A 21,021-nucleotide genomic window follows, 5' to 3' on the forward strand; every position below is an offset into this window, starting at 1 on the left:
ATCCAAACACTACACTGTTGATTTTATGGAAACTAGGCATATGTCTTGGGTCACTACTTCACAGGAGAGCTGTTTGAACGTAATTCTTTTAAAATCAAAATGCGTTTTTGGGCAGAAATGCCTTCTGGAACATATGAACTTTCACATGCCTTAATAAGTAACTTGTACGCCATTTGCAAATACTAATACAATTGTGAAATTACAAGCCTAGTTGGTTTGCCCACAGAAAGACAGCAACCTTCCCGTTAGCCCTGATTGGCTGAGATAATGAGTGGGCTGGACATGCCGAGAGATGAGTGAGGATTGGTCTGCCATATAGCACACTTCTGTCCATTTGAGCAGGTCAGTATGTGTAGGTAATCCTGTTTAGCGTGGCTTGTTGTTGTTGTGTGTATTAAAACTGCATAAGTGTTTCTCTCCACTTTGTGGAGGACTGAATTTTGCGTATGATAGCTAAGGAGATGGAGTAAACACCCGTCAAACTAAGGGTAACCATGGCATCCGATGCGTCCAACCACGAATGATGTATACGGGTAAGATAGTCTAGCAAGCTACATTTTCTGATATTAGATGTTTCTAATTTTGACAGAAAGAGCCATTTGATTGGCTAGCTATAGCCTAATGTTAACTGACTAACATTGAACTTCGTTGGTTAGCTAAGTTACCTGCAGATTCATGCAGGGTAGTAACGCCATGAGTTGCGATTATGGTTCATTGTTCACCTAGAGCTAACATTACATGTATGACCATATTATTCACATCTCAGAGCCATTTACTTAGCTAGCAAATTGTGCTTTCACCGAAAAGCTATTTTAAAAATCGGACACCTCGATTGCACAAAGGAGTTCTGTATCTATAATTCTTAAAATAATTATGTTTTTTGTGAACGTTTATCGTGAGTAATTTAGTAAATTCACCGGAGGTTTGCGGGGGGTATGCTAGTTCTGAACGTCACATGCTAATGTAAAAAGCTGTTTTTTGATATAAATATGAACTTGATTGAACAAAACATACATGTATTGTATAACAATGTCCTAGGGTTGTCATCTGATGAAGATCATCAAAAGGTTAGTGCCGCATTTAGCTGTCTTCTGGGTTTTTGTGACATTATATGCTAGCTTGAAAAATGGGTGTCTGATTATTTCTGGCTGGGTACTCTGCTGACATAATCTAATGTTTTGCTTTCGTTGTAAAGCCTTTTTGAAATCGGACAGTGTGGTTAGATTAACGAGAGTCTTGTCTTTAAAATGGAGTAAAATAGTCATATGTTTGAGAAATTGAAGTAATAGCATTTCTAAGGTATTTGAAAATCGCGCCACGGGATTACACTGGCTGTTTTTTTCTCATCTTTAAAAGAAAATGCCACAGGCACCATCTAATGTCTGGAGACATTTCACTGCAGCTAATGTAGAAGGAAAAGCTGTGTACATTTGCTAATACTGTGCCAAATCATATGTGAAGATGCAACAAAGATGCAGAATCATCTGGCCAAGTGCATAAAGTTCCCTCGGCGCTCACAACAAGCAATCTCTGACAAAAGTCCCCCTACTTCTATTCAAGGTGAAAATTATGAATCAGACACCTTATCGATAGCAACAGCTCATGTTTCTCCTGGAATCAGAAGTTTTTTTGACTCAATGGAGGAACGTAGTCAGAGAAATGCTGATGAATGTCTTGCACGAGCTGTGTATGCAACTGGTTCACCTCTGATGCTCACAGGCAATGTGTATTGGAAGAGATTTCTGAATGTTCTTCACCCAGCATACACCCCTACAACCAGACATGCTTTATCTACTCAATTGCTGGTACAGAGTCCCATGGAGTTCAAGTGAAGGTCAAGCAAATCATAGAGAAAGCAGACTGTATTGCAATCATCTCTGATGGGTGGTCGATTGTTCATGGGCAAGGAATAACTAACTACATCATCTTCACCCCTCAACCAGTATTCTACAAGAGCACAGACACAAGGGACAACAGACACCAGTCTCTACATTGCAGATGAGCTGAAGGCAGTCATCAATGACCTTGGAACACAGAAGGTAATGGCACTAGTGACAGACAATGCTATGAACATGAAGGCTGCTTGGTCTAAAGTGGAGGAGTCCTACCCTCACATCACCTCATTGGCTGTGCTGCTCATGCATTGAATCTGCTCCTTAAGGACAACATGGCACTGATAACACTCTACAAGAGAGCCAAGGAAATGGTTAGGTATGTGAAGGGTCATCAGGTTATTGCAGCAATCTACCTCACCAAGCAAAGTGAGAAGAATAAGAGCACCACATTGAAGCTGGTGTCATCATGTTTGACAGTCTCCTGGGGGGAAGGAGTCTCTCCAATAAATTGCCATATCATAGTCTGCCGATATGGACAGCCCCATCAAGAGGATCCTCCTGGAGGATGTCTTTTGGGAGAGTGGTAAGCAGCCTGAAACCTATAGCAGTAGCCATTGCACAGATTGAGGGAGACAATGACATCCTGTCTGATGTTCAGACTCTGCTTGCAGATGTAAGAGAAGAAATTAATAGTGCCCTGCCCACTTCACTGTTGCTCCAAGCAGAGGAAACTGCAGTTCCGAAATACATAAAAAAATGTGAAAACTTCTGCCTGAAGCCCATACACGCCGCAGCGTACAGTGAGGGGAAAAAAGTATTTCATCTCCTGCTGATTTTGTACGTTTTCCCACTGACAAAAAAATTATCAGTCTATAATTTTAATGGTAGGTTTATTTGAACAGTGAGACAGAATAACAACCAAAAAAATCCAGAAACACACATCTCAAAAATGTTATAAATTGATTTGCATTTTAATGAGGGAAATAATTATTTGACCCCTCTGCAAAACATGACTTAGTATTTGGTGGCAAAACCCTTGTTGGCAATCAGAGGGCAGACGTTTCTTGTAGTTGGCCACCAGGTTTGCACACATCTCAGGAGGAATTTTGTCCCACTCCTCTTTGCAGATCTTCTCCAAGTCATTAAGGTTTCGAGGCTGACGTTTGGCAACGCGAACCTTCAGCTCCCTCCACAGATTTTCTATGGGATTACGGTCTGGAGACTGGCTAGGCCACTCCAGGACCTTAATGTGCTTCTTCTTGAGCCACTCCTTTGTTGCCTTTGCCGTGTGTTTTGGGTCATTGTCATGCTGGAATACCCATCCACGACCCATTTTCAATGCCCTGGCTGAGGGAAGGAGGTTCTCACCCAAGATTTGACGGTACATGGCCCCGTCCATCGTCCCTTTGATGTGGTGAAGCATAATGTTTCCACCTCCATGTTTGACGGTGGGGATGGTATTCTTGGGGTCATAGGCAGCATTCCTCCTCCTCCAAACACATTGAGTTGATGCCAAAGAGCTCCATTTTGGTCTCATCTGACCACAACACTTCCACCCAGTTGTCCTCTGAATCATTCAGATGTTCATTGGCAAACTTCAGACGGGCATGTACAGTCGTATGAAAAAGTTTGGGCACCCCTCTGAGGCTGCATAATAATTTACTCTGTCGTCACAGAAAATGATCACAGTGGCATGCCACTCATTTTCTAATAAAAGCGGAGTTCTGGGGTATTGTCCAGACAAAGATTTTTAGTGTAGCAATATTAAGTTGTATGAAATTAAATCAGATGTGAAAAATAGGCTATGCAAAAATTTGGGCACCCTTGTCATTCTGTTGATTTGAATACCTGTAACTACTTAGCACTGATTAATTGGAACACACAATTGGTTTGGTGAGCTCATTAAGCCTTGAACTTCATAGACAAGTGCATCCAATCATGAGAAAAGGTATTTAAGGTGGCCAATTGCAAGTTGTTGTTCTCTTTGACTCTCCTCTGAAGAGTGGCAACATGGGGGCGTCAAAACAACTCTCAAATGACCTGAAAACAAAGATTGTTCAACATTATGGTTTAGAGGAAGGCTACAAAAAGCTATCGCAGAGATGTAAGCTGTCAGTGTCCACTGTGAGGAACACAGGCACACTTCTTGTTAAGGCCAGAAGTGGCAGGCCAAGTAAAATATTGGAGAGGCAAAGGCGAAGGATGGTGAGAACGGTCAAAAACAGCCCACAGACCACCTCCAAAGACCTACAACCTCATCTTGCTGCAGATGGTGTCACTGTGCATCGTTCAACAATTCAGCGCACTTTGCACAAGGAGAAGCTGTATGGGAGAGTGATGCGGAAGAAGTCTTTTCTGCACACACGCCATAAACAGAGTCGCTTGAGGTATGCAAACGCACATTTGGACAAGCCAGCTTCATTTTGGAATAAGGTGCTGTGGACTGATGAAACAAAGATTGAGTTATTTGGTCATAACAAGGGACGTTATGCATGGCTGCAAAAGAACACAGCGTTCCAAGAAAAACACTTGCTACCCACAGTAAAATTTGGTGGGGGTTCCATCATGCTGTGGGGCTGTGTGGCCAGTGCCGGTACTGGGAATTTTGTTAAAGTTGAGGGTTGCATGGATTCCACTCAATATCAGCAGATTCTTGGGAATAATGTTGAAGAATCAGTCAAAGTTACGCCGGGGCTGGATATTTCAACAAGACAACGACCCAAAACACTGCTCAAAATCTACCCGGGCATTTATGCAGAGGAACAAGTACAATGTCCTGGAATGGCCATCTCAGTCCCCAGACCTGAATATCATTGAGAATCTGTGGGATGATTTGAAGCGGGCTGTCCATGCTCGGCAACCATCAAACCTAACTGAACTGGAGATGTTTTGTAAGGAGGAATGGTCCAAAATACCTTCATCCAGAATCCAGACACTCATTAGAGGCTATAGGAAGCATCTAGAGGCTGTTATTTTAGCAAAAGGAGGCTCTACTAAATATTGATGTGATTTTTCTATTGGGGTGCCCAAATTTATGCACCTGTCTAATTTTGTTTTGATGCATATTGCACATTTTCTGTTAATCCAATAAACCTAATTTCACTACTGAAATATTACTGTGTCCATCAGTTATTTGATAGATCAAAATTAAAATTGCTGATCCAAACACCCTATTATTTATAAATGGAAATCATGGAAATTGTCAGGGGTGCCCAAACTTTTTCATACGACTGTATATGTGCTTTCTTGAGCAGGGGGACCGTGCGGGCGCTGCAGGATTTCAGTCCTTCACGGCGTAGTGTGTTACCAATTGTATTCTTGGTGACTATGGTCCCAGCTGCCTTGAGATCATTGACAATATCCTCCCGTGTAGTTCTGGGCTGATTCCTCACCGTTCTCATGATCATTGCAACTCCACGAGGTGAGATCTTGCATGGAGCCCCAGGCCGAGGGAGATTGACAGTGCTTTTGTGTTTCTTCCATTTGCGAATCATCGCGCCAACTGTTGTCACCTTCTCACCAAGCTGCTTGGCGATGGTCTTGTAGCCCATTCCAGCCTTGTGTAGGTCTACAATCTTGTCCCTGACATCCTTGGAGAGCTCTTTGGTCTTGGCCATGGAGGAGAGTTTGGAATCTGATTGATTGATTGCTTCTGTGGACAGGTGTCATTTATACAGGTAACAAACTGAGATTAGGAGCACTCCCTTTAAGAGTGTGCTCCTAATCTCAGCTAGTTACCTGTATAAAAGACACATGGGAGCCAGAAATCTTTCTGATTGAGAGGGGGTCAAATACTTATTTCCCTCATTAATATGCAAATCAATTTATAGCATTTTTGACATGCGTTTTTCTTTTTTTTGTTATGTCTCTCACTGTTCAAATAAACCTACCATTAAAATCATAGACTGATCATTTCTTTGTCAGTGGGCAAACGTACAAAATCAGCAGGGGATCAAATACTTTTCCCCCCTCACTATACATGTTGGACCCCAAGTATGCTGGTAAGAGCATTCTTTCTGGTGCAGAGATCAACAAGGCCTATGGTGTCATTACTACCGTGCCTCGCCATCTTGGCCTGGATGAGGGCAAGGTTCCAAGTTGGGATGGAGATGCAATATGGCAGTCTTGCCAACATAAGTTATCAGCCACCTGGTGGAAGGGACTTTGTGAATCTGAGGCTCGTTCCGCTGTTGCCTCCATCTTCCTCCAAATCCCACCAACATCAGCTGCCTCAGAGAGCAACTGGTCCTTGTTTGGGAAAACACACAAACCAAAGCACGCAACAGGCTGACCGATACAAGGGTTGAAAAACGTGAGGCATTTTGAGCCTGACAACGAGCCATCCTCAATAAGGTTGGACAGTGAAGATGAGGCCTTACAGTCACAACAAGATGAGGCCTTAGAAGTGGACATTGAGGAGGTCCAGGGGGAAGACATGGAAGCCTGAGAGGAAGACAGTCTAGAAACTAAAGCTTTGGTTATCATTTTACAGATGTATGTTGAAAACATTTTTGGGAATGCGATGGATCATTGGGGATCATTCAATATTCCCTTTCTTTTGTTGTTCAGTGAAATCATCCCATGTGAAGAGTCAACTCATTTAATTAAAGTTCAACTCGTTACTAAATAGTTGTTTTTATTTCTATTGGAAGGATTTAATCATTTGCAATTATGTTTACTTATGTTAAGGTAAAAGGTGTATGTTTCCATCTCCATATGATATGGTAAATATATCCAATGCAAAAAACATCGTCATTTAAATGCTATATTAATTTGCATACATTTCCATTAATTCCCACAGAAGGTTTCCACCTCTGAATATTCCCCAAAAGGTGCAACCCGATTCCCAGGGGGTTCTCAAATTCCACTATAGTGGCATTTATTATATGCTAACAACTGTGCAACCCATCTTTTTTCCAATGGACTATTTTGATATGATTGTGTGTGGGAAAAGTAGAGCAATATTACAAAAAGTGACATCACCAAACAACCAACCGCACTTAGACCAGGCACATAGCATTTTAAACATTCAACCACCACTTGCCATCACTAGTCAATCTGGGAAATTCATCAAAATGAATTTGAATTGTAAACTAATCTCAAATCAGACAGAACAATGTATGAACAGAAGCATTATAAGCCGCCATTACACTGTCCTTTCTCCTTGTGAAACTCACCCAGTAGCTGGACCCCTCGTGTCAGGCCGTAGACGTCTATGAGAGCCCAGAGTGGCTCTGAGGCATGGACCCCGCAGAAGAACAGTATGGGGCTAGAGTCAATGATACGGTAGAAGACCCGGCCCTTCTTGTCCACCCAGAAGGAGATGATGTTGCCCTCGTTGGACAGCTCCTCGGGCAGGGCCTTGGCCCAGAATCCGTTCTGTGAGACAAGGTCTGGGCAGGCGTACTTAGGCAGGTTGTCTGGGTTGATGCGGGATGGGTCCTTGGAGGTGAAGCCCAGACGCAGGGCTCCGCTCCAGCAGCACTGCTTCTTAGTGATCTGGAGAACAGGTAAAGGGGTTTGTACCATTTAAAGCATGATAAAAGGGAGTTAAGCTGGTGAATAACCTAAAGACCATTCCATTAGTCGTGTTTGTCTAAGATTTCACTCCGCATTCTGGTTGGCCATATGTTAAAACTTTGATTAACAAAATGGTAAACAACAACAAAAATAGACATGTCTGTTTATCATTTGCTGACTTGCTATTCTTGTCTCACCTCATTTAAACCCTCCATTTACACTGCTTTCACTGTGCAAGATAACAGTACGGCTCACATGGCAATGCTTCCCATGCTCTTTCGAGACATAGATGGACCGATAGATGAAGTGGAAACGTTTTCTATGCTGCTTTGGCCCACACAGAATCAGGGGAATAATGAAGGCGAAATACATAGTGAGAGAGACAAACAAAAACATTTATGGAAAACAGTTAAGACTAAAAGAAAGAGATGAAAGAGTTTCTGCTGATAAACATGGTCCACCTCCCAGTCTGTCCATACCTTGATGCGGACCTGCTCGAACAGGGCAATGGGCCGGTTGCTGAAGGTGATGGCGTTGCAGAAGCTGGCCTGTCTCTTGACAGTCCTCTGGGCCATGTCCATGACGATCTGGGAGCCCTTGGCACTAGGGTGGAAGAGCAGGGGAAAGGAGGACCTGCTGCCCCCACACTGCTGGACAGGCAGACATCTCTTGGTGGGCTTATGGTGGCAGCGGTGAGAAGTGGTGGGGAAGGGGCCACCCAGAGAATCTGAAAAGCAGGAAGCATAGGGGGAGTTAGTTATATCTACAAAAACATTACTTAAGAGATCAGAAAAGTATTACTGAACTAAATATAGGAACCTAAATATTTCCAGCTGTTGTCTATGGCATCCACTGTATAAATATGCACAACGTCAATATAGCAATGCATCAGCAGTACACACACAATCAAAACTTTATTTCTTCAGTGTTGTGATGATGACTGGGTGTATGTTCCTTTAGAAAGCATTTAACTCAAGCTCCATTTTCAGAAATCCTATCAAGGAGTGCAAACAAAATGAAATATAGTGATGTTAGTCATCTCAATTTTCTCATTAGATAAAGAAAATTTGGATAAGAGCTGCTTGGTAAGCAGAGAGAATTGTGCAGCTGCGAGAAACTCATACAAAATGAGGTCATTTCTATAATAGGTAATCTCCTGTAATGCCTATATTTCTTGCTATTCCACATCTTGCCAATTTGGCACTGGTTTGGTCATGAGTCTTGAATATATCTACATGAGAAAATAACAGATTTTGAGAGCAGCAGTTAGCGCTGATGATAATACTCTCGCAAGAACAGTCAACATTTGGAAAACAGGCAGATGTTCCCTTTCAGTCAGTCAACTTCGGTACAACACACTATGGGGAGTAGCACTCTCCCGACTTCGGTTTAAGGATCTACAATCACGCCTGACAAGGCCAATGAAATCCACGCAACGCTGGAGCCCCGCCTTCCACAGGTGATAAGTGTGAGGCACTGTTCTCCTACTAGTCCTCGGCACAGGTTCTCTTGACAATCGTGTAGCATTCTTTAGTGAGCTTGGTGTTTCCGATAGCGACTTCCTCTCCCGGGTGCCTGTACCTCAGCGGAGTCTGAGTTGCAACACGCGGAGATGGATTGGGTCTTTGGTCGGGTCTTATGTCTCCAGGCTCCTGTGCGCTCAGTTGCCGGTTATGGGAGGCTACTCAAAGGAGAGAGGGTGACAAGGTTCTGTGGGCATCTTCCCGCCGCCTGTGTCTGCCTTGGTTAAGCACCGCTTGCGTCTTCTCAGAAGGGTAGTTATTTTGTTTAGTATACGTATCTAGTGTTAAGTCACTTGGTTATTCTAAAACAGACCGTGCTGCGGTCAAAGAGGCTAGCTAGCCTAGCTTAGATTAGAAGCCTCATCATGCATAACGTCCGGCTAATGAAGCTCAATATCTCCCCTCCAGCGTTATGGCAATCCCATTCCGATTACAAATTCCTGGAGTTGGAGGAATGTGGGGCTTGCAGGAAACCTCCGATGAGGAAGCAGTCTCCGAGCACTTGGATTGGGTAACCCCAGGAACGAGGGGCCTCAGCACGGGTCTGAGTGACCGGTGCAACCCTTCACAAAAACATTTGTGACGCCAGTGCCCCCACATTTGTTTACGGCCAAACGGGTGCTACGTCAGCCATTGCCAGAGTCACCTGTGTCCATTGGCTCCAGAGCAGCGCAGCAGTCTAAGGCACTGCATCTCAGTGCAAGAGGTGTCACTACAGTCCCTGGTTCAAATGCAGGCTGAATCCCACCCGGCCGTGATTGGGAGTCCCATAGGGTGGTGCACAATTGGCCCAGCATTGTCTGGGTTTGGCAGTCATGTAAATAAGAAAATTGTTTGTAACCGACTTGCCTTGTTAAATCAATTTAAAAAATAAGGGTTTGGGCTTCATCCAGACTTGACAGTATCACAGAAGCACAACCTAGTTTGGAAGCTTGTCCATGTTTAATGCCTCTGTTACCCCACATTCCATTGTGTTCACAGGGCTCAACGGGTATATCAATCTCCCCATGATGAGAGTAATAAGTTGGGCGATTCGCTCTCCGTCCCCAAGGGGGCACTCCTTCCCATAGGTGGGTCATCACTGGCATTCATTACTGATTCCTGCCTGTAACTCACTAGTCCCTATGAGGTGCTTAGTGATACAGGTTATGGGTTTCTATAGGCGATTGGTTTCATTCCTAGGAATAAGATTAAATTGCGATTCACCCATCTGTTACCACAGAAGGGGTCAGTTTTTCAGAGCTGTCCATCCCTTTTCCAGCTGGGTTAAAAGGTGCTGTGGCACTGGTACCCATGACTGATGGGTATGAAAACCGCTATAATTAAGGTTTTCCACTGGGTCCATTTTTAATGCGCTGGGTGGCAGCTGGTTATTGGGACGCATTTTTACTGCCTAATCCGGGTGAGGCTCGTTGTGACAGAAGAACCCCCAAGAGGCACTGCCAATCAGAGTTCATCATTGATTGCTAGAGCCCCCGAACCCAGATTAGACCAGGCTTCAGGAAAACCTTGGTGCATAAACACAGTTGTGTCAACCCAAAGTTCAACATTGTTTATGGGTGTCAGAAGTGTTGTGTCTTCCACATGTGGGATCAATGAAGTGTCCCTTCTCCACATTCAGACACATGGTGCTAGAGAGTGATGTAAAGGGAAAAATAACCAAATCTCTCCCAGTCCACAATGTGGCACCCCTTCAGATGGCACTTGACTGCTCTAACCAAATGGCACACATGCACAGTGTTGCTCTGGATCATGCGAACAGTGATGACGGGGTACCGTCTGAAATTTGTTGCTCGTCCCCCATGCTTCTGCGGCATCACCACACCGACTGTTCAAGGCCTCAGTGCCCATTTTGAGAGGGGGAATATCCTCCAGTCTCCAGACGCGGGCAATCCGAGTGGTTTCTATGTCAGATACAGGACGGCTGGTACAGCTGGTATTTCCTGGATCGGTAAATTTACGCCCCGCTCAAGACTTGTGTCCCCTAGTAAGCATCTCAGTCTATGAATTCAGAATGCTCACGAGCTACCGGCTATTACAGTCAACAGGCTGGGGGCAAGCAGTGTTACACACATACATGCTGGTGTCCCATACTCAGTCTCAAGGATTCATAGGAAACTGAAGGGAAAAAAAATCTGACTCCATCTCAGAACATTCCGTTTCTGGGTCTCGAGTTAGAAAAGCGCAATTCACTATCCCCATAGGGGGTGTCCAGGTTCTGCCTCTGATTAACCCAATTTCATCTGTGTCATGCAGTGTGTTTTCACCAGTGCCTACACCTACAGGGGATGATGACTTCTGTGATAGAAAACGTTCCCCTGGGGCTATTGTTGTTGCGGCCTTTCCAGCACTGAGTGCTAGTCGCTCAACTGCCAAGCATCTCACAGCCTAATCGGTCATGTCGGGTGTCCCCATCGAGCCTACAGACCCTGGCCAAGGGGTGGGACCCCCTATTATTGTCAGGAGGCTCCCATGGTGTCAGCTGTACACCGCAGGATGATCATGAAAGATGCATCCCCCAGCTAATCCAGCTCGTGGCAGGCACTCTCTTAGCAGTGTAACTCCAGCTGGAACAGGAGGAATTCACTAGGCAGCGCACCTTGTGTGTAATACCCAGACCGCCACAATCTTGCAGGGTCAGGTCTGGGTGGTCTGCCATGGGCCATTTCATTTAGTATTCGTTGGGGGATGGCTTAGGACGTGATACTACTTCCCCATGGTATGTTGTACCAAAGTTGACTGACTGGAAGGTAACGTTACGACTATAACTACTGTTCCCTGAAAGAGGGAAACGAGGTACAACACCTGTTTGGCCCCTGCCCGTTCCTGTGACCGGTGAAGAGCGGTATTAAATTGAAGGAATTAATCCGAGCCTCATGCTTATCACCTGCGGATGGTGGGGCTTCCAGCAAGACGCAAATTTAATTGGCCTTGTAAGGCGTGATTGTAGATCCTTAAACCAAGTATGTTGCACCTCGTTTCCCTCTTTCAGTGAACAGTAAGTTATAGTCATGCCGTTACATTTTCATCATACAATAGTTGCAAGTGGGAGAAAATTAATGAGTCATTAATGAATGCGAAATGCATGATTCCAAAGGCCCTTGAGAAGGTAGTTAACAAGAATAGGTAGCCAGGATATTAACTTTGGTGATGAACCGTAAGACTGCTAAAATACTCGTCAGAGAGATGGTGAAAGCGACACAGTAGTGATGATGAGGATGACTAGCAGTTAACTTTGTGTAACCCTACATCTCTGGATGTGCCTAATGTTTAATTGATTGCATGAAGGCTGCATGAATGACTGTCTTTATGAACATGTTATAGGCAGTCATCAGGAAAAACAAAGTCAATGACTAAGAGCAAGAAAATAGGATTGCCATTCAATGTGCTATTCAAAGCTTTGGGCATGTTAGAGGAAGCAGCAAATAGAAATCCCCAAAACATATTGTATACATTTCCCTGAACAAGCAGAAACACGAATGTGTATAACAGGGAATGAAAAACTACTACAAAGCTACTGTGGGGCGTATCTGACTTGTAGTAAATTAAAGAATGCATCATGGGTAATACACACATACATCCTTCAGTGCCGCTGTAATTGACTCCAAATCTACTTCTCACATCTGACATTTTGTTAAACACTAAGCGCTAAATCAACAGTTAGGCTACTCCCCTTGGTTAACCAAATCCCCCCCCAATCATCTCTCATCAAATGATTACAACAATGCCAAGGACACGGAGTTATCATGGAGATATTTCTGGTGAGATCATCCCAAATAATGCATTTTTCAGACAAATTTGTGGGAATGAGGCATATGTACCTCATGTTCTTTTTTGAGTTTCATTTAGCTGATTGTCAAATTAACATATCAGTCACAAATAGCAGTCCTTTACCAACCCAGACAGTATTAACTAGTAATTGTGAGGGAGCAGGTCAACACTAACCTGAAAAGCAAAATGTCTAACGATCAACAAATAGAGAATGTCTGCATGCCTAATAAAAGATACGTGTGTGTGTGTGAACATGTGAGTGTGTGTCTGTGCACATGTGTGTGTGTGTGTGTGTCCATAGCCTAATCTAGACACATGCCCTTAGGAACAGAAAGTTATTTTTGCTCATCAGCTCATAACTTCTAGGGGTCAAGAGCTTTTCAGACTACCCAGGAAACAAATCAATTAGGCAGCACAGGCAGCCGGTGGCACATTAAATTGGGGAGGACGGGCTCAAAGTAATGGCTGGAATGGAATAAATTGAATGGTATCTTACACATCAAACATGGTTTCCATTCACATCATTTGAAATGGTATTATGAGCCTTCCTTCCCTCAGCAGACTCCTGTGTTAATATTGGCAACAGAGCATCATGAGGCATTTAACACCATAGGCTATTTGCAGCCGCTTAGGCAGAAATATTGTGCGGTGGGTAAACACTCCCGTATCCAGATCCATGAATGTAAATATAGCATAATTTAAAGAGGACATCTTATCAGGAAATTAACCAAATGTGCATTTACAGAGTTTGGTTATTTGTGGTTGTGGCTGCCAATAGAACTCCAATGAATTGTTTGGGCTGAACTGTCATAGGATGCTTATATGTTAAAGTATACACTAGTGCCTTGAGGTATTCAAATTAGGCTTGGGCGGTATGCAGCTTGGCATACCTTCAAACCAAACTTGTGCCATACCAGGATATTTCAGTAATATTTGCACTGAACAAAGGGGGTGCCGGTTTCAAACTCTGTAATCCGAAGGTTAGCAATGCTAACAAGTACATGTAAAATCCCATAGAGAATGCTAACGAGCACATTGCAAACATTTTGTACAGTTTCTGACCTAAACTATACAAATAACTCAAATTCTACTCACAGTTTGCTGCACACACAAAACAAATATTAGCCAGCAAGGCTCTTGATCCAGAAGGGGATTCTCTGCTGTTACCAAGCGAATGCTTGATTTTGGAAGAAGCTAACCAGATCGATAGCTAACTAGCTACTAAATTAGCAAACCAAATGCAGAACTGCAGAGCATTTTAGACAGTTATCTAGTTGTGAATTACATACTGTAATTAGATCACCCTGGCGCATGCTGCACAACAGTGAGCGGCTCTCGTTGTGTGCTTGTAAACAAACTACCATACGCTTCATAATAATGTGAACGTATTGTACAAATTGAATGCAGGAATTTACTTACAGTAGTGACAAATATTCAAATGTATAAAAATAAATTCAAAGAAATAGTTAACGGTATTGATGGCATTGAAAAACCATTCCGTGGCTTTTTCCACGTACCCCGGTATACAGTATACCACCCAAGCCTAATTCAAATGTCTATCCCTGGGCTACTTAATGTTGAATGGTTCTCTATATACAACAATGGTCTTAAATTAAGTCAGAACAAATCAATTAACCATATTGTATTCAATGTCAAATTAAGGGCTTTACATTGAGCTGGTGCTAAGGTGGCGCAAGTATCAATGTAAAAACTGGCGCACTGGCATTTCCCAGCCCTAATGCCAGGTTCGGCAATTTACCTGTCTATCATCAGCTCGCTTGTGCTGAGGTGGGAAGGGTAGCAATATCTGAGGTGTGTCCTTAAAAACAAGTGCAAGCGGATTTAAGACCCACAAAAAGTAGGTCTTAATGGTAATGCAGCTGATAATGATAACGCAGTTGATAATAGCATGGATTTTGAGAGCGGAAGTGCCGCACCCAATCCCCATGGAAGAAGAGATGTGCCTTTTTTGCCGATGAACCTCGTATTTAGAAACATAAAAACAAACAATTGGCATCTACCCCATTTCACCTAATTAAAAAAAACAAGCATAGCCTCCCCTTAATGAAGACTGGTTTTGCAGCATCACATAAGTGCATATTTTTATCCTGGACATTAGCCAAAAGTAGCCTGAATAAAGGGGTTAGATTTGCTCCATCAAGAACTGACTGAATTCAATCTTGAGTTGGTTGTGGGGGGTGGTTTGATGTGGGTGTCTGTATTCGCAGGTGGGAAGAGTTAGCCAAATTATTTCACCAATTAGCTTCAGACAGCTGGTGTGCAACCATGGCAAAATTGGTTTGACTTTGGAAAGCATATCTCAGGGGACAGTTAGGGACTGTCAATAAATTAAATAATATAAATGAGACAATATTTTCATGTTGCAGACCTTTTGGATCTCATTAAATGCTTTCAATATTTGTACACTGAACAAAAACAGAAACGCAACAAGTGTCGGTCCCATGTTTCATGAGTTGAAATAAAAGATCACAGACATTTTCCACATGCACAAAAAGCTTATTTTTCTCAAATGTTGTTCACATTTGTTTATATATCTGGTAGTGAGCATTTCTCCTTTGCCAAGATAATCCATCCACCTAACAGGTGTGGCAGATCAAGAAGCTTGAGCTGGAGACAAAAGGCCACTCTAAAATGTGCACAGATGTCTCAAGTTGAGGGAGTGTGAAATTGGCATGCTGACTGCAGGAATGTCCAGCAGAGCTGTTCCAGAGACCTTAAAGTTAATTTCTCTACTAAAAGCCAACTCCAATGTCATTTTAGAGAATTTGGCAGTACATCCAACTGGCCTCACAACCACCTGTAACCACACCAGCCCAGGACCTCCACATCAGGCATCTTCACCTGCAGGATCTTCTGAGAACAGCCTTCTGGACAACTGGATGAAACCAAGGAGTATTTCTTTCTGTAATAATGCCCTTTTGTGGCGAAACAAAATATTCTGATTGGCTGGTCCTGGCTGCCCAGTGGGTGTGCCTATGCCCTTCAAGGCCTACCCATGACTGCACTCCTGCCCAGTCATGTGAAATCCATAGATTAGGGCCTAATTAATTGTTCAATTGATTGATTTACTGTAACTCTGTCAAATTGTTGTTATATATATATATATATATATATAGATATAGATATATATATATATATAGAGAGAGAGAGATATATACACACACACACAATTTATAGTTGGTTTGAAGTCACTGTGTAAATTTACCAATGGTCCCTAACTAGCCCCATAAGGATATTCCAAGTCAACCCAAATTTACCACATATGATCAGGTCACGTGCAGCTGCACTCCAGCTGTAGACAACATTTTTTAAAAGAACACCCTTCATTTACGTTGTGATGCGGTCACAAACACAAGTCTCATAAAATGACCAAATTATCCTATTTACACTTTGCAGTAAATTTGTCGGTAGAATAAATGTTTTGACTCATATCTATGCCACATAGGCTATTTTCCAAATGAGAAGTTGGCTTTAAGGGGCAGTTGCTGTATAATTACAACAACTTGTCAACCAAAGATAATGTAGCGATAAGAAAATGTACATTTGTAATTTAGTAGACACTTATCCAGAGCGATTTACATTTAGTGCATTAATCTTAAAATAGCCAGGGACAACCACATATCAGTCATATTAAGTACATTTTCTTCTCGGAGTATGTAGCTATCTGTCAGAGCTAGTAGGCCTAAGGGGGAAACAAAGTCAAGTGTTATTCACGAAAGTATAAATACCATCAGCCAAATTGCAAATACGAAGTTCATTCTTGATCTAGACTACATTCACGTTTCTGCGCTAACAAAATATTGCATTGCTATGCGTGTGTGATAACGTTTGCATGCATTTTATATACAATTTACACATAATAAGTCATAGCTTGAGTATTCATAAGACTTCCACAAATGTTCTTGCAGACTTTCTTTCCAAATGTGTGCATTACTGACCCTTAGCTCACTATATAATCATCCTCGATTTGCCAAGGTTTTCGTTGTAGCCTCTGACATCAGCAACGACTTGATTATTACTAAATATATGCAATCTATAGTCAAATATACCTCCCCCTCAAATGTAAAATATCCTTACCGTACAAGGTATTTCTTGTTATCTGACCTCCCATGTTTAAATACAAGGCAAGTTCCTCTTCTCTGGGTTTGTTAGACAAAATATTCAGAGACATGCGCTCCTTGGCTGTCAACATAATATAATCGGATAATTCACGATTTCGTTCTCTCCCGTTCACAGAAGTCCTAACACTTAACCCTCAGTGAGAGTAGTGGCTGTCCAAGCCGATTCACATCGGACCGAAACAGATCGCCTACAATAGCAGCACCAGACCGCAGCTTAGAATCACATAAGGTGAAGCTTCAATAATTACCATTAACGCTATGGATATCTCCAACGAAGGAGAATTCCAACTCGTTTTGAGGTCCGCGAAAAATGACCGTATAAACAAACCTAGCCCGCCCAAAAACACGTTTTTATGCATTGAGAGGAAGGAAACAGGCTATAGGAAATATGGATGACCTACACAGCTTTGGTAATGCAGGGAAACTCCGCCAAGTTACTTTTTTCTACCGCGCAAGTAGCCCAAACGGCCGCAAGATGGCCCTATTATTATTTTGTCATTTTACGTCTGACTAATGAGCACAGCCAGCAAAACACTCCTGTTCCCCATTGACCGGCATCATAAATCATACCCACTGCGCAAAAACTGGTTGAGTTGTTTCTACGTCATTTCAACCAAAATAATCAAATCACATTTTATTAGTCACATGCGCCGTATACAACAGGTGTAGACCTTACAGTGAAATGCTTACTTACGATCCCCTCACCAACAGTGCAGTTTCAAAAAATACGAATAGGAGATAAATGTAACAAGTAATTAAAGAGCAGCAGTAATATATATATATATATATATATATATATATATATATATATATATATATTATGTATGCTATTTATATATATATATATATATATATATATATATATACACACACGGGGGATGCCGGTACAGGTAATCAAGGTGATGACGTTGAATCACCGTGGAAAACTGATTGGATTTGCAAAAAGTAATCAACACAATGGAATTTCGTATTATTTTCACCTACATCCGATGACATGGTGATTTGTTTTTTATTTCACCTTGAATTCACGTTATTTGACAACTTAACCAAATGTAAATCTAAACATTGAACTGATGTATGTGCCCAGTGTGTCCTCCCTTCAGGCTGCTAAGGCGTCAGTTTCCTTCTTAACTCAAATTAATGGCTCCTCTGTGGAATCAACAGCCACAATATTCATACTGTGTTAATAAAATAAAATTTTCCACCACCATTTTCGGATTTTCAGACAACTTCCGGATGGTGCGTGACTGTTGCTTACCCCTGGCTGAACATAGTTGGCAACATCAGCATGGTGGTGGATTTTTTTTTTTTTAAGACAATACACATATTTTGCCAGATTTTTTTTCTTCCACCAACGAGCCATTCAGTCGAGTTAAGTTGGAAACTGAAGCATTTGCAGCCTGAATGGAGGATGTTTCATGTAAGAGCCAGTCCAAGGGGTACACGAGTGTACCCCTTGGACTGTGCACATTAAAATTGGACGTAAGACGACGTAAAAGGAATAATACCGCCATCTTACGACTGGTTGGGCTACTGCACAAATTGAATGGATAACCAGCCACAATGCATGTCAATAGAATGCCTCTTGTAGCCTACAGATTTAAGTTGATATTAATGAAGACATTAATTAACAATTCAATGTGTCTATGAACAGTGTAAATATACACCTGCATCAGGTGTTAATAGGGCTGACCCTAGGCCAACTTTTATGATTACGCATAAAAGTTGGCCTAGGCTACCTGGCCTGCGTGCAAATGTAGGCCTGTAAATATGCCCATTTGGGGAGCTGATACTATTTCTGATTGTCTTAAATCACCATCACTGTGTAGCTCCTCAAAGTAATCATTCTTTGCCTCAGACAGTAAGTAAACAAAATCTGTTTTTACATCCATTGAGAATGACAATAGTTCCTCAATGTTGCGTATTTGAAAACTGTTTCTAGCTCTTTCACTTTCAATAACCACTCAGCATGAAAGGGGGGAATAATGTCATAAATTAAGCCTAACTGACTACTTCTTATCCCTTGGGCAAATAGTCTACATCTCGCTGTCTGTCCGGAACTCACTGGTGTGGGAAACTGAGGCCCCAGAATATTTTATACAATGTTGCAAGATTGCTACTAGCATGATCGGGCTGGACCAAGTTAATAGTGCGTAGCCAATGTGATTTACAGGATATTTATTATCAGTATATGTTCTACCTGCAGGCTGCAATCTTTTTATTTGTTGGTTTATGTAGGCTATCTTTTCATATTGGCAATGGCAATATAAGTTACTTTTAGATTTGTATCATTTTCATTTAGTTATCATTTTGATTAACCACATGGCATTGATTTTGCGATATGAAGACTTTATTATAAATGAAAATGTGCTAATGAAAATCATAACTGGCACGCAGATCACTAGAAATGGTATGATAACTTGGCACTTTAAATGGAAAAGGTTGCCGATCGCTGGTGAAGACTATTACCGGCAACTTTAGGAGCATAATGGCAGAATCTGCGAAGACCAGCAACAGCGGGCAGTTGGAGGCTTGGGAACATTTTTTTTTTTCTTCTTCTGTTTAGGCTATACTGATCTCTGGCTCCCTCTAATAATTAGTGTGGCTTCATTTTTAATCGCAGTGCTGAAACCATCAAACAAGCCCAGTAGCCTACATATAGTTTATTTTATTCAATCATAGGGTGTGTCTATATATGGAAAAAGGCCTCCGCACAAGCTCTGATTTTGGTTGCACTTTCACTGTGTCGGGTATATACCTGGCTAAGCTATATGTAGCCTAGTAGAAATGATCCAGACTGAAGAAATGTTACTAAAAATGGTGCACAACTTTGGGATTTGCTATGCTCATGTGAGCCCATTTTTAACACGGATGCATTTTGACAGGTTTGACTGTATAGCAGCTACGACTCCCATAGACAGCTAGCTGCGGGCTGGAGCTGAAGAAAATTATTGAAGATACCAAGACAGCAGAGCTGTGTTGTGAACACCAGTAATCAAGTCAGGTAGGCTGCACACACATGCTTTTGTAGACTTGTATCATTAAATGTAGGAGTGATGAGCACTGTTTACCATTTTTCCCAAAGAAAATGGGAGTGATTTGTTGGTTATTTGACAAAGCAAATCAGCCACTTGTTACAGTGTAGGTCTGCTCTGCAGTGTCTGGGTCCAACCATGCCAAGTTGACATCATCACAGCCCCGGCTCTCAATGGTCACTTCTCTGAATTTTCTTTGTCACCTCAGCCATTACATAATGCATGTAACAAGCCAGCCTTCAGATACTGTACGTAGCTTGGCTAGCAGCAGCGGTGGTATTAATACACTGGTTGAAGACATACTGGTTAATTAGACATGTTTTTGAATGACAGGCGAGTTTGTCAGAAACAGCATATCTTTAGCCATCTCTACCTGCCCAGTTGTTGTCATCTGTTGTTGTCAATAGTCATCCAAAGCACAATGACAGAATTGAAATCAGAGAAAAATGTATCCATTATTTACTTAACAATATGTTTGTTTGATGTCTGATAATGGATTGTGCAGTTTATTTATAAGAAAGTTCACAAAACACTCTTGGCTCAGGAAATGAAATAAAAAGAGTAACAGTGCACTTGGAGGGTGTTTTCATGTGATATGGAGACCCCTGTGGCTATGACATTTATTGTTAACATCACTTGACTTTGAAAATGTGATTGGGCATTTTCTGATCATAGGATGAGCATTGTAAACATGTAGGACAACATGGCCTGGAGTGGAATAAATATCTCGGCACTGCATGCAGTTTAGGCACGCTTTTGAAATGAGCTGAATCAGTCAACAAAAAGTATGGGTTTCAAAAACAACCTCGAAGATAATCGAATAGATACCCTTAAAACTAGCATGGAATAATATTACCAGTGGTGCCTGAAGAAGTGGGTATACTCTTTTGCCATACATTTCCAATTCTATGACAAACAGCAGTGTGTCGGAGGGAGATTCCTAGATGTGAGAAGTGTGCAGGAGGACATGAGAAAAAGCTATGTGTAGTATCGGTGGAAAAAGATTTAAGTTAATTCATGGTGCGGGAGATCAGAATTGTCCAGTGAGAAAAAGGCAGGTTGAGGTTGGCCAGGATGTAAGTAGTACAGAAGGTGTTGTATGCTGAGGCAGTGGAAGATGGTCCAGGGCAAGGGATCCTAAGAGAATCCCTGTGAGTAGGTCGAGACCAATAGAGAGTGATAGGAGTAACGTGTG

General features: G+C 42.2%; 1 protein-coding gene across 2 annotated transcripts in view; it reads right to left on the reverse strand.

The window, feature by feature from the left end:
• LOC106607228 (E3 ubiquitin-protein ligase NEURL1) overlaps positions 1-17,276 on the reverse strand; it is an 87,236-nt gene extending 69,960 nt beyond the window's left edge. Inside the window, exons 1-3 of one of the 2 annotated variants that reach the window (XM_014203982.2) lie at positions 16,748-17,276; positions 7,835-8,082; positions 7,013-7,334 (exon numbers count right to left, since the gene is read on the reverse strand). In XM_014203982.2, coding sequence (XP_014059457.1) covers positions 7,013-7,334; positions 7,835-8,082; positions 16,748-16,862 — 685 coding nt within the window. In that variant the 5' untranslated portion in view covers positions 16,863-17,276. Of the gene's footprint in view, positions 1-7,012; positions 7,335-7,552; positions 7,676-7,834; positions 8,083-16,747 lie in introns of those variants that run through there. The other variant, XM_014204016.2, reaches the window with a different exon arrangement.
• Between the last annotated feature and the right edge of the window lie 3,745 nt (positions 17,277-21,021).

Source organism: Salmo salar, chromosome ssa01 (assembly GCF_905237065.1).
Source record: "Salmo salar chromosome ssa01, Ssal_v3.1, whole genome shotgun sequence".
Taxonomy (NCBI): domain Eukaryota; kingdom Metazoa; phylum Chordata; class Actinopteri; order Salmoniformes; family Salmonidae; genus Salmo; species Salmo salar.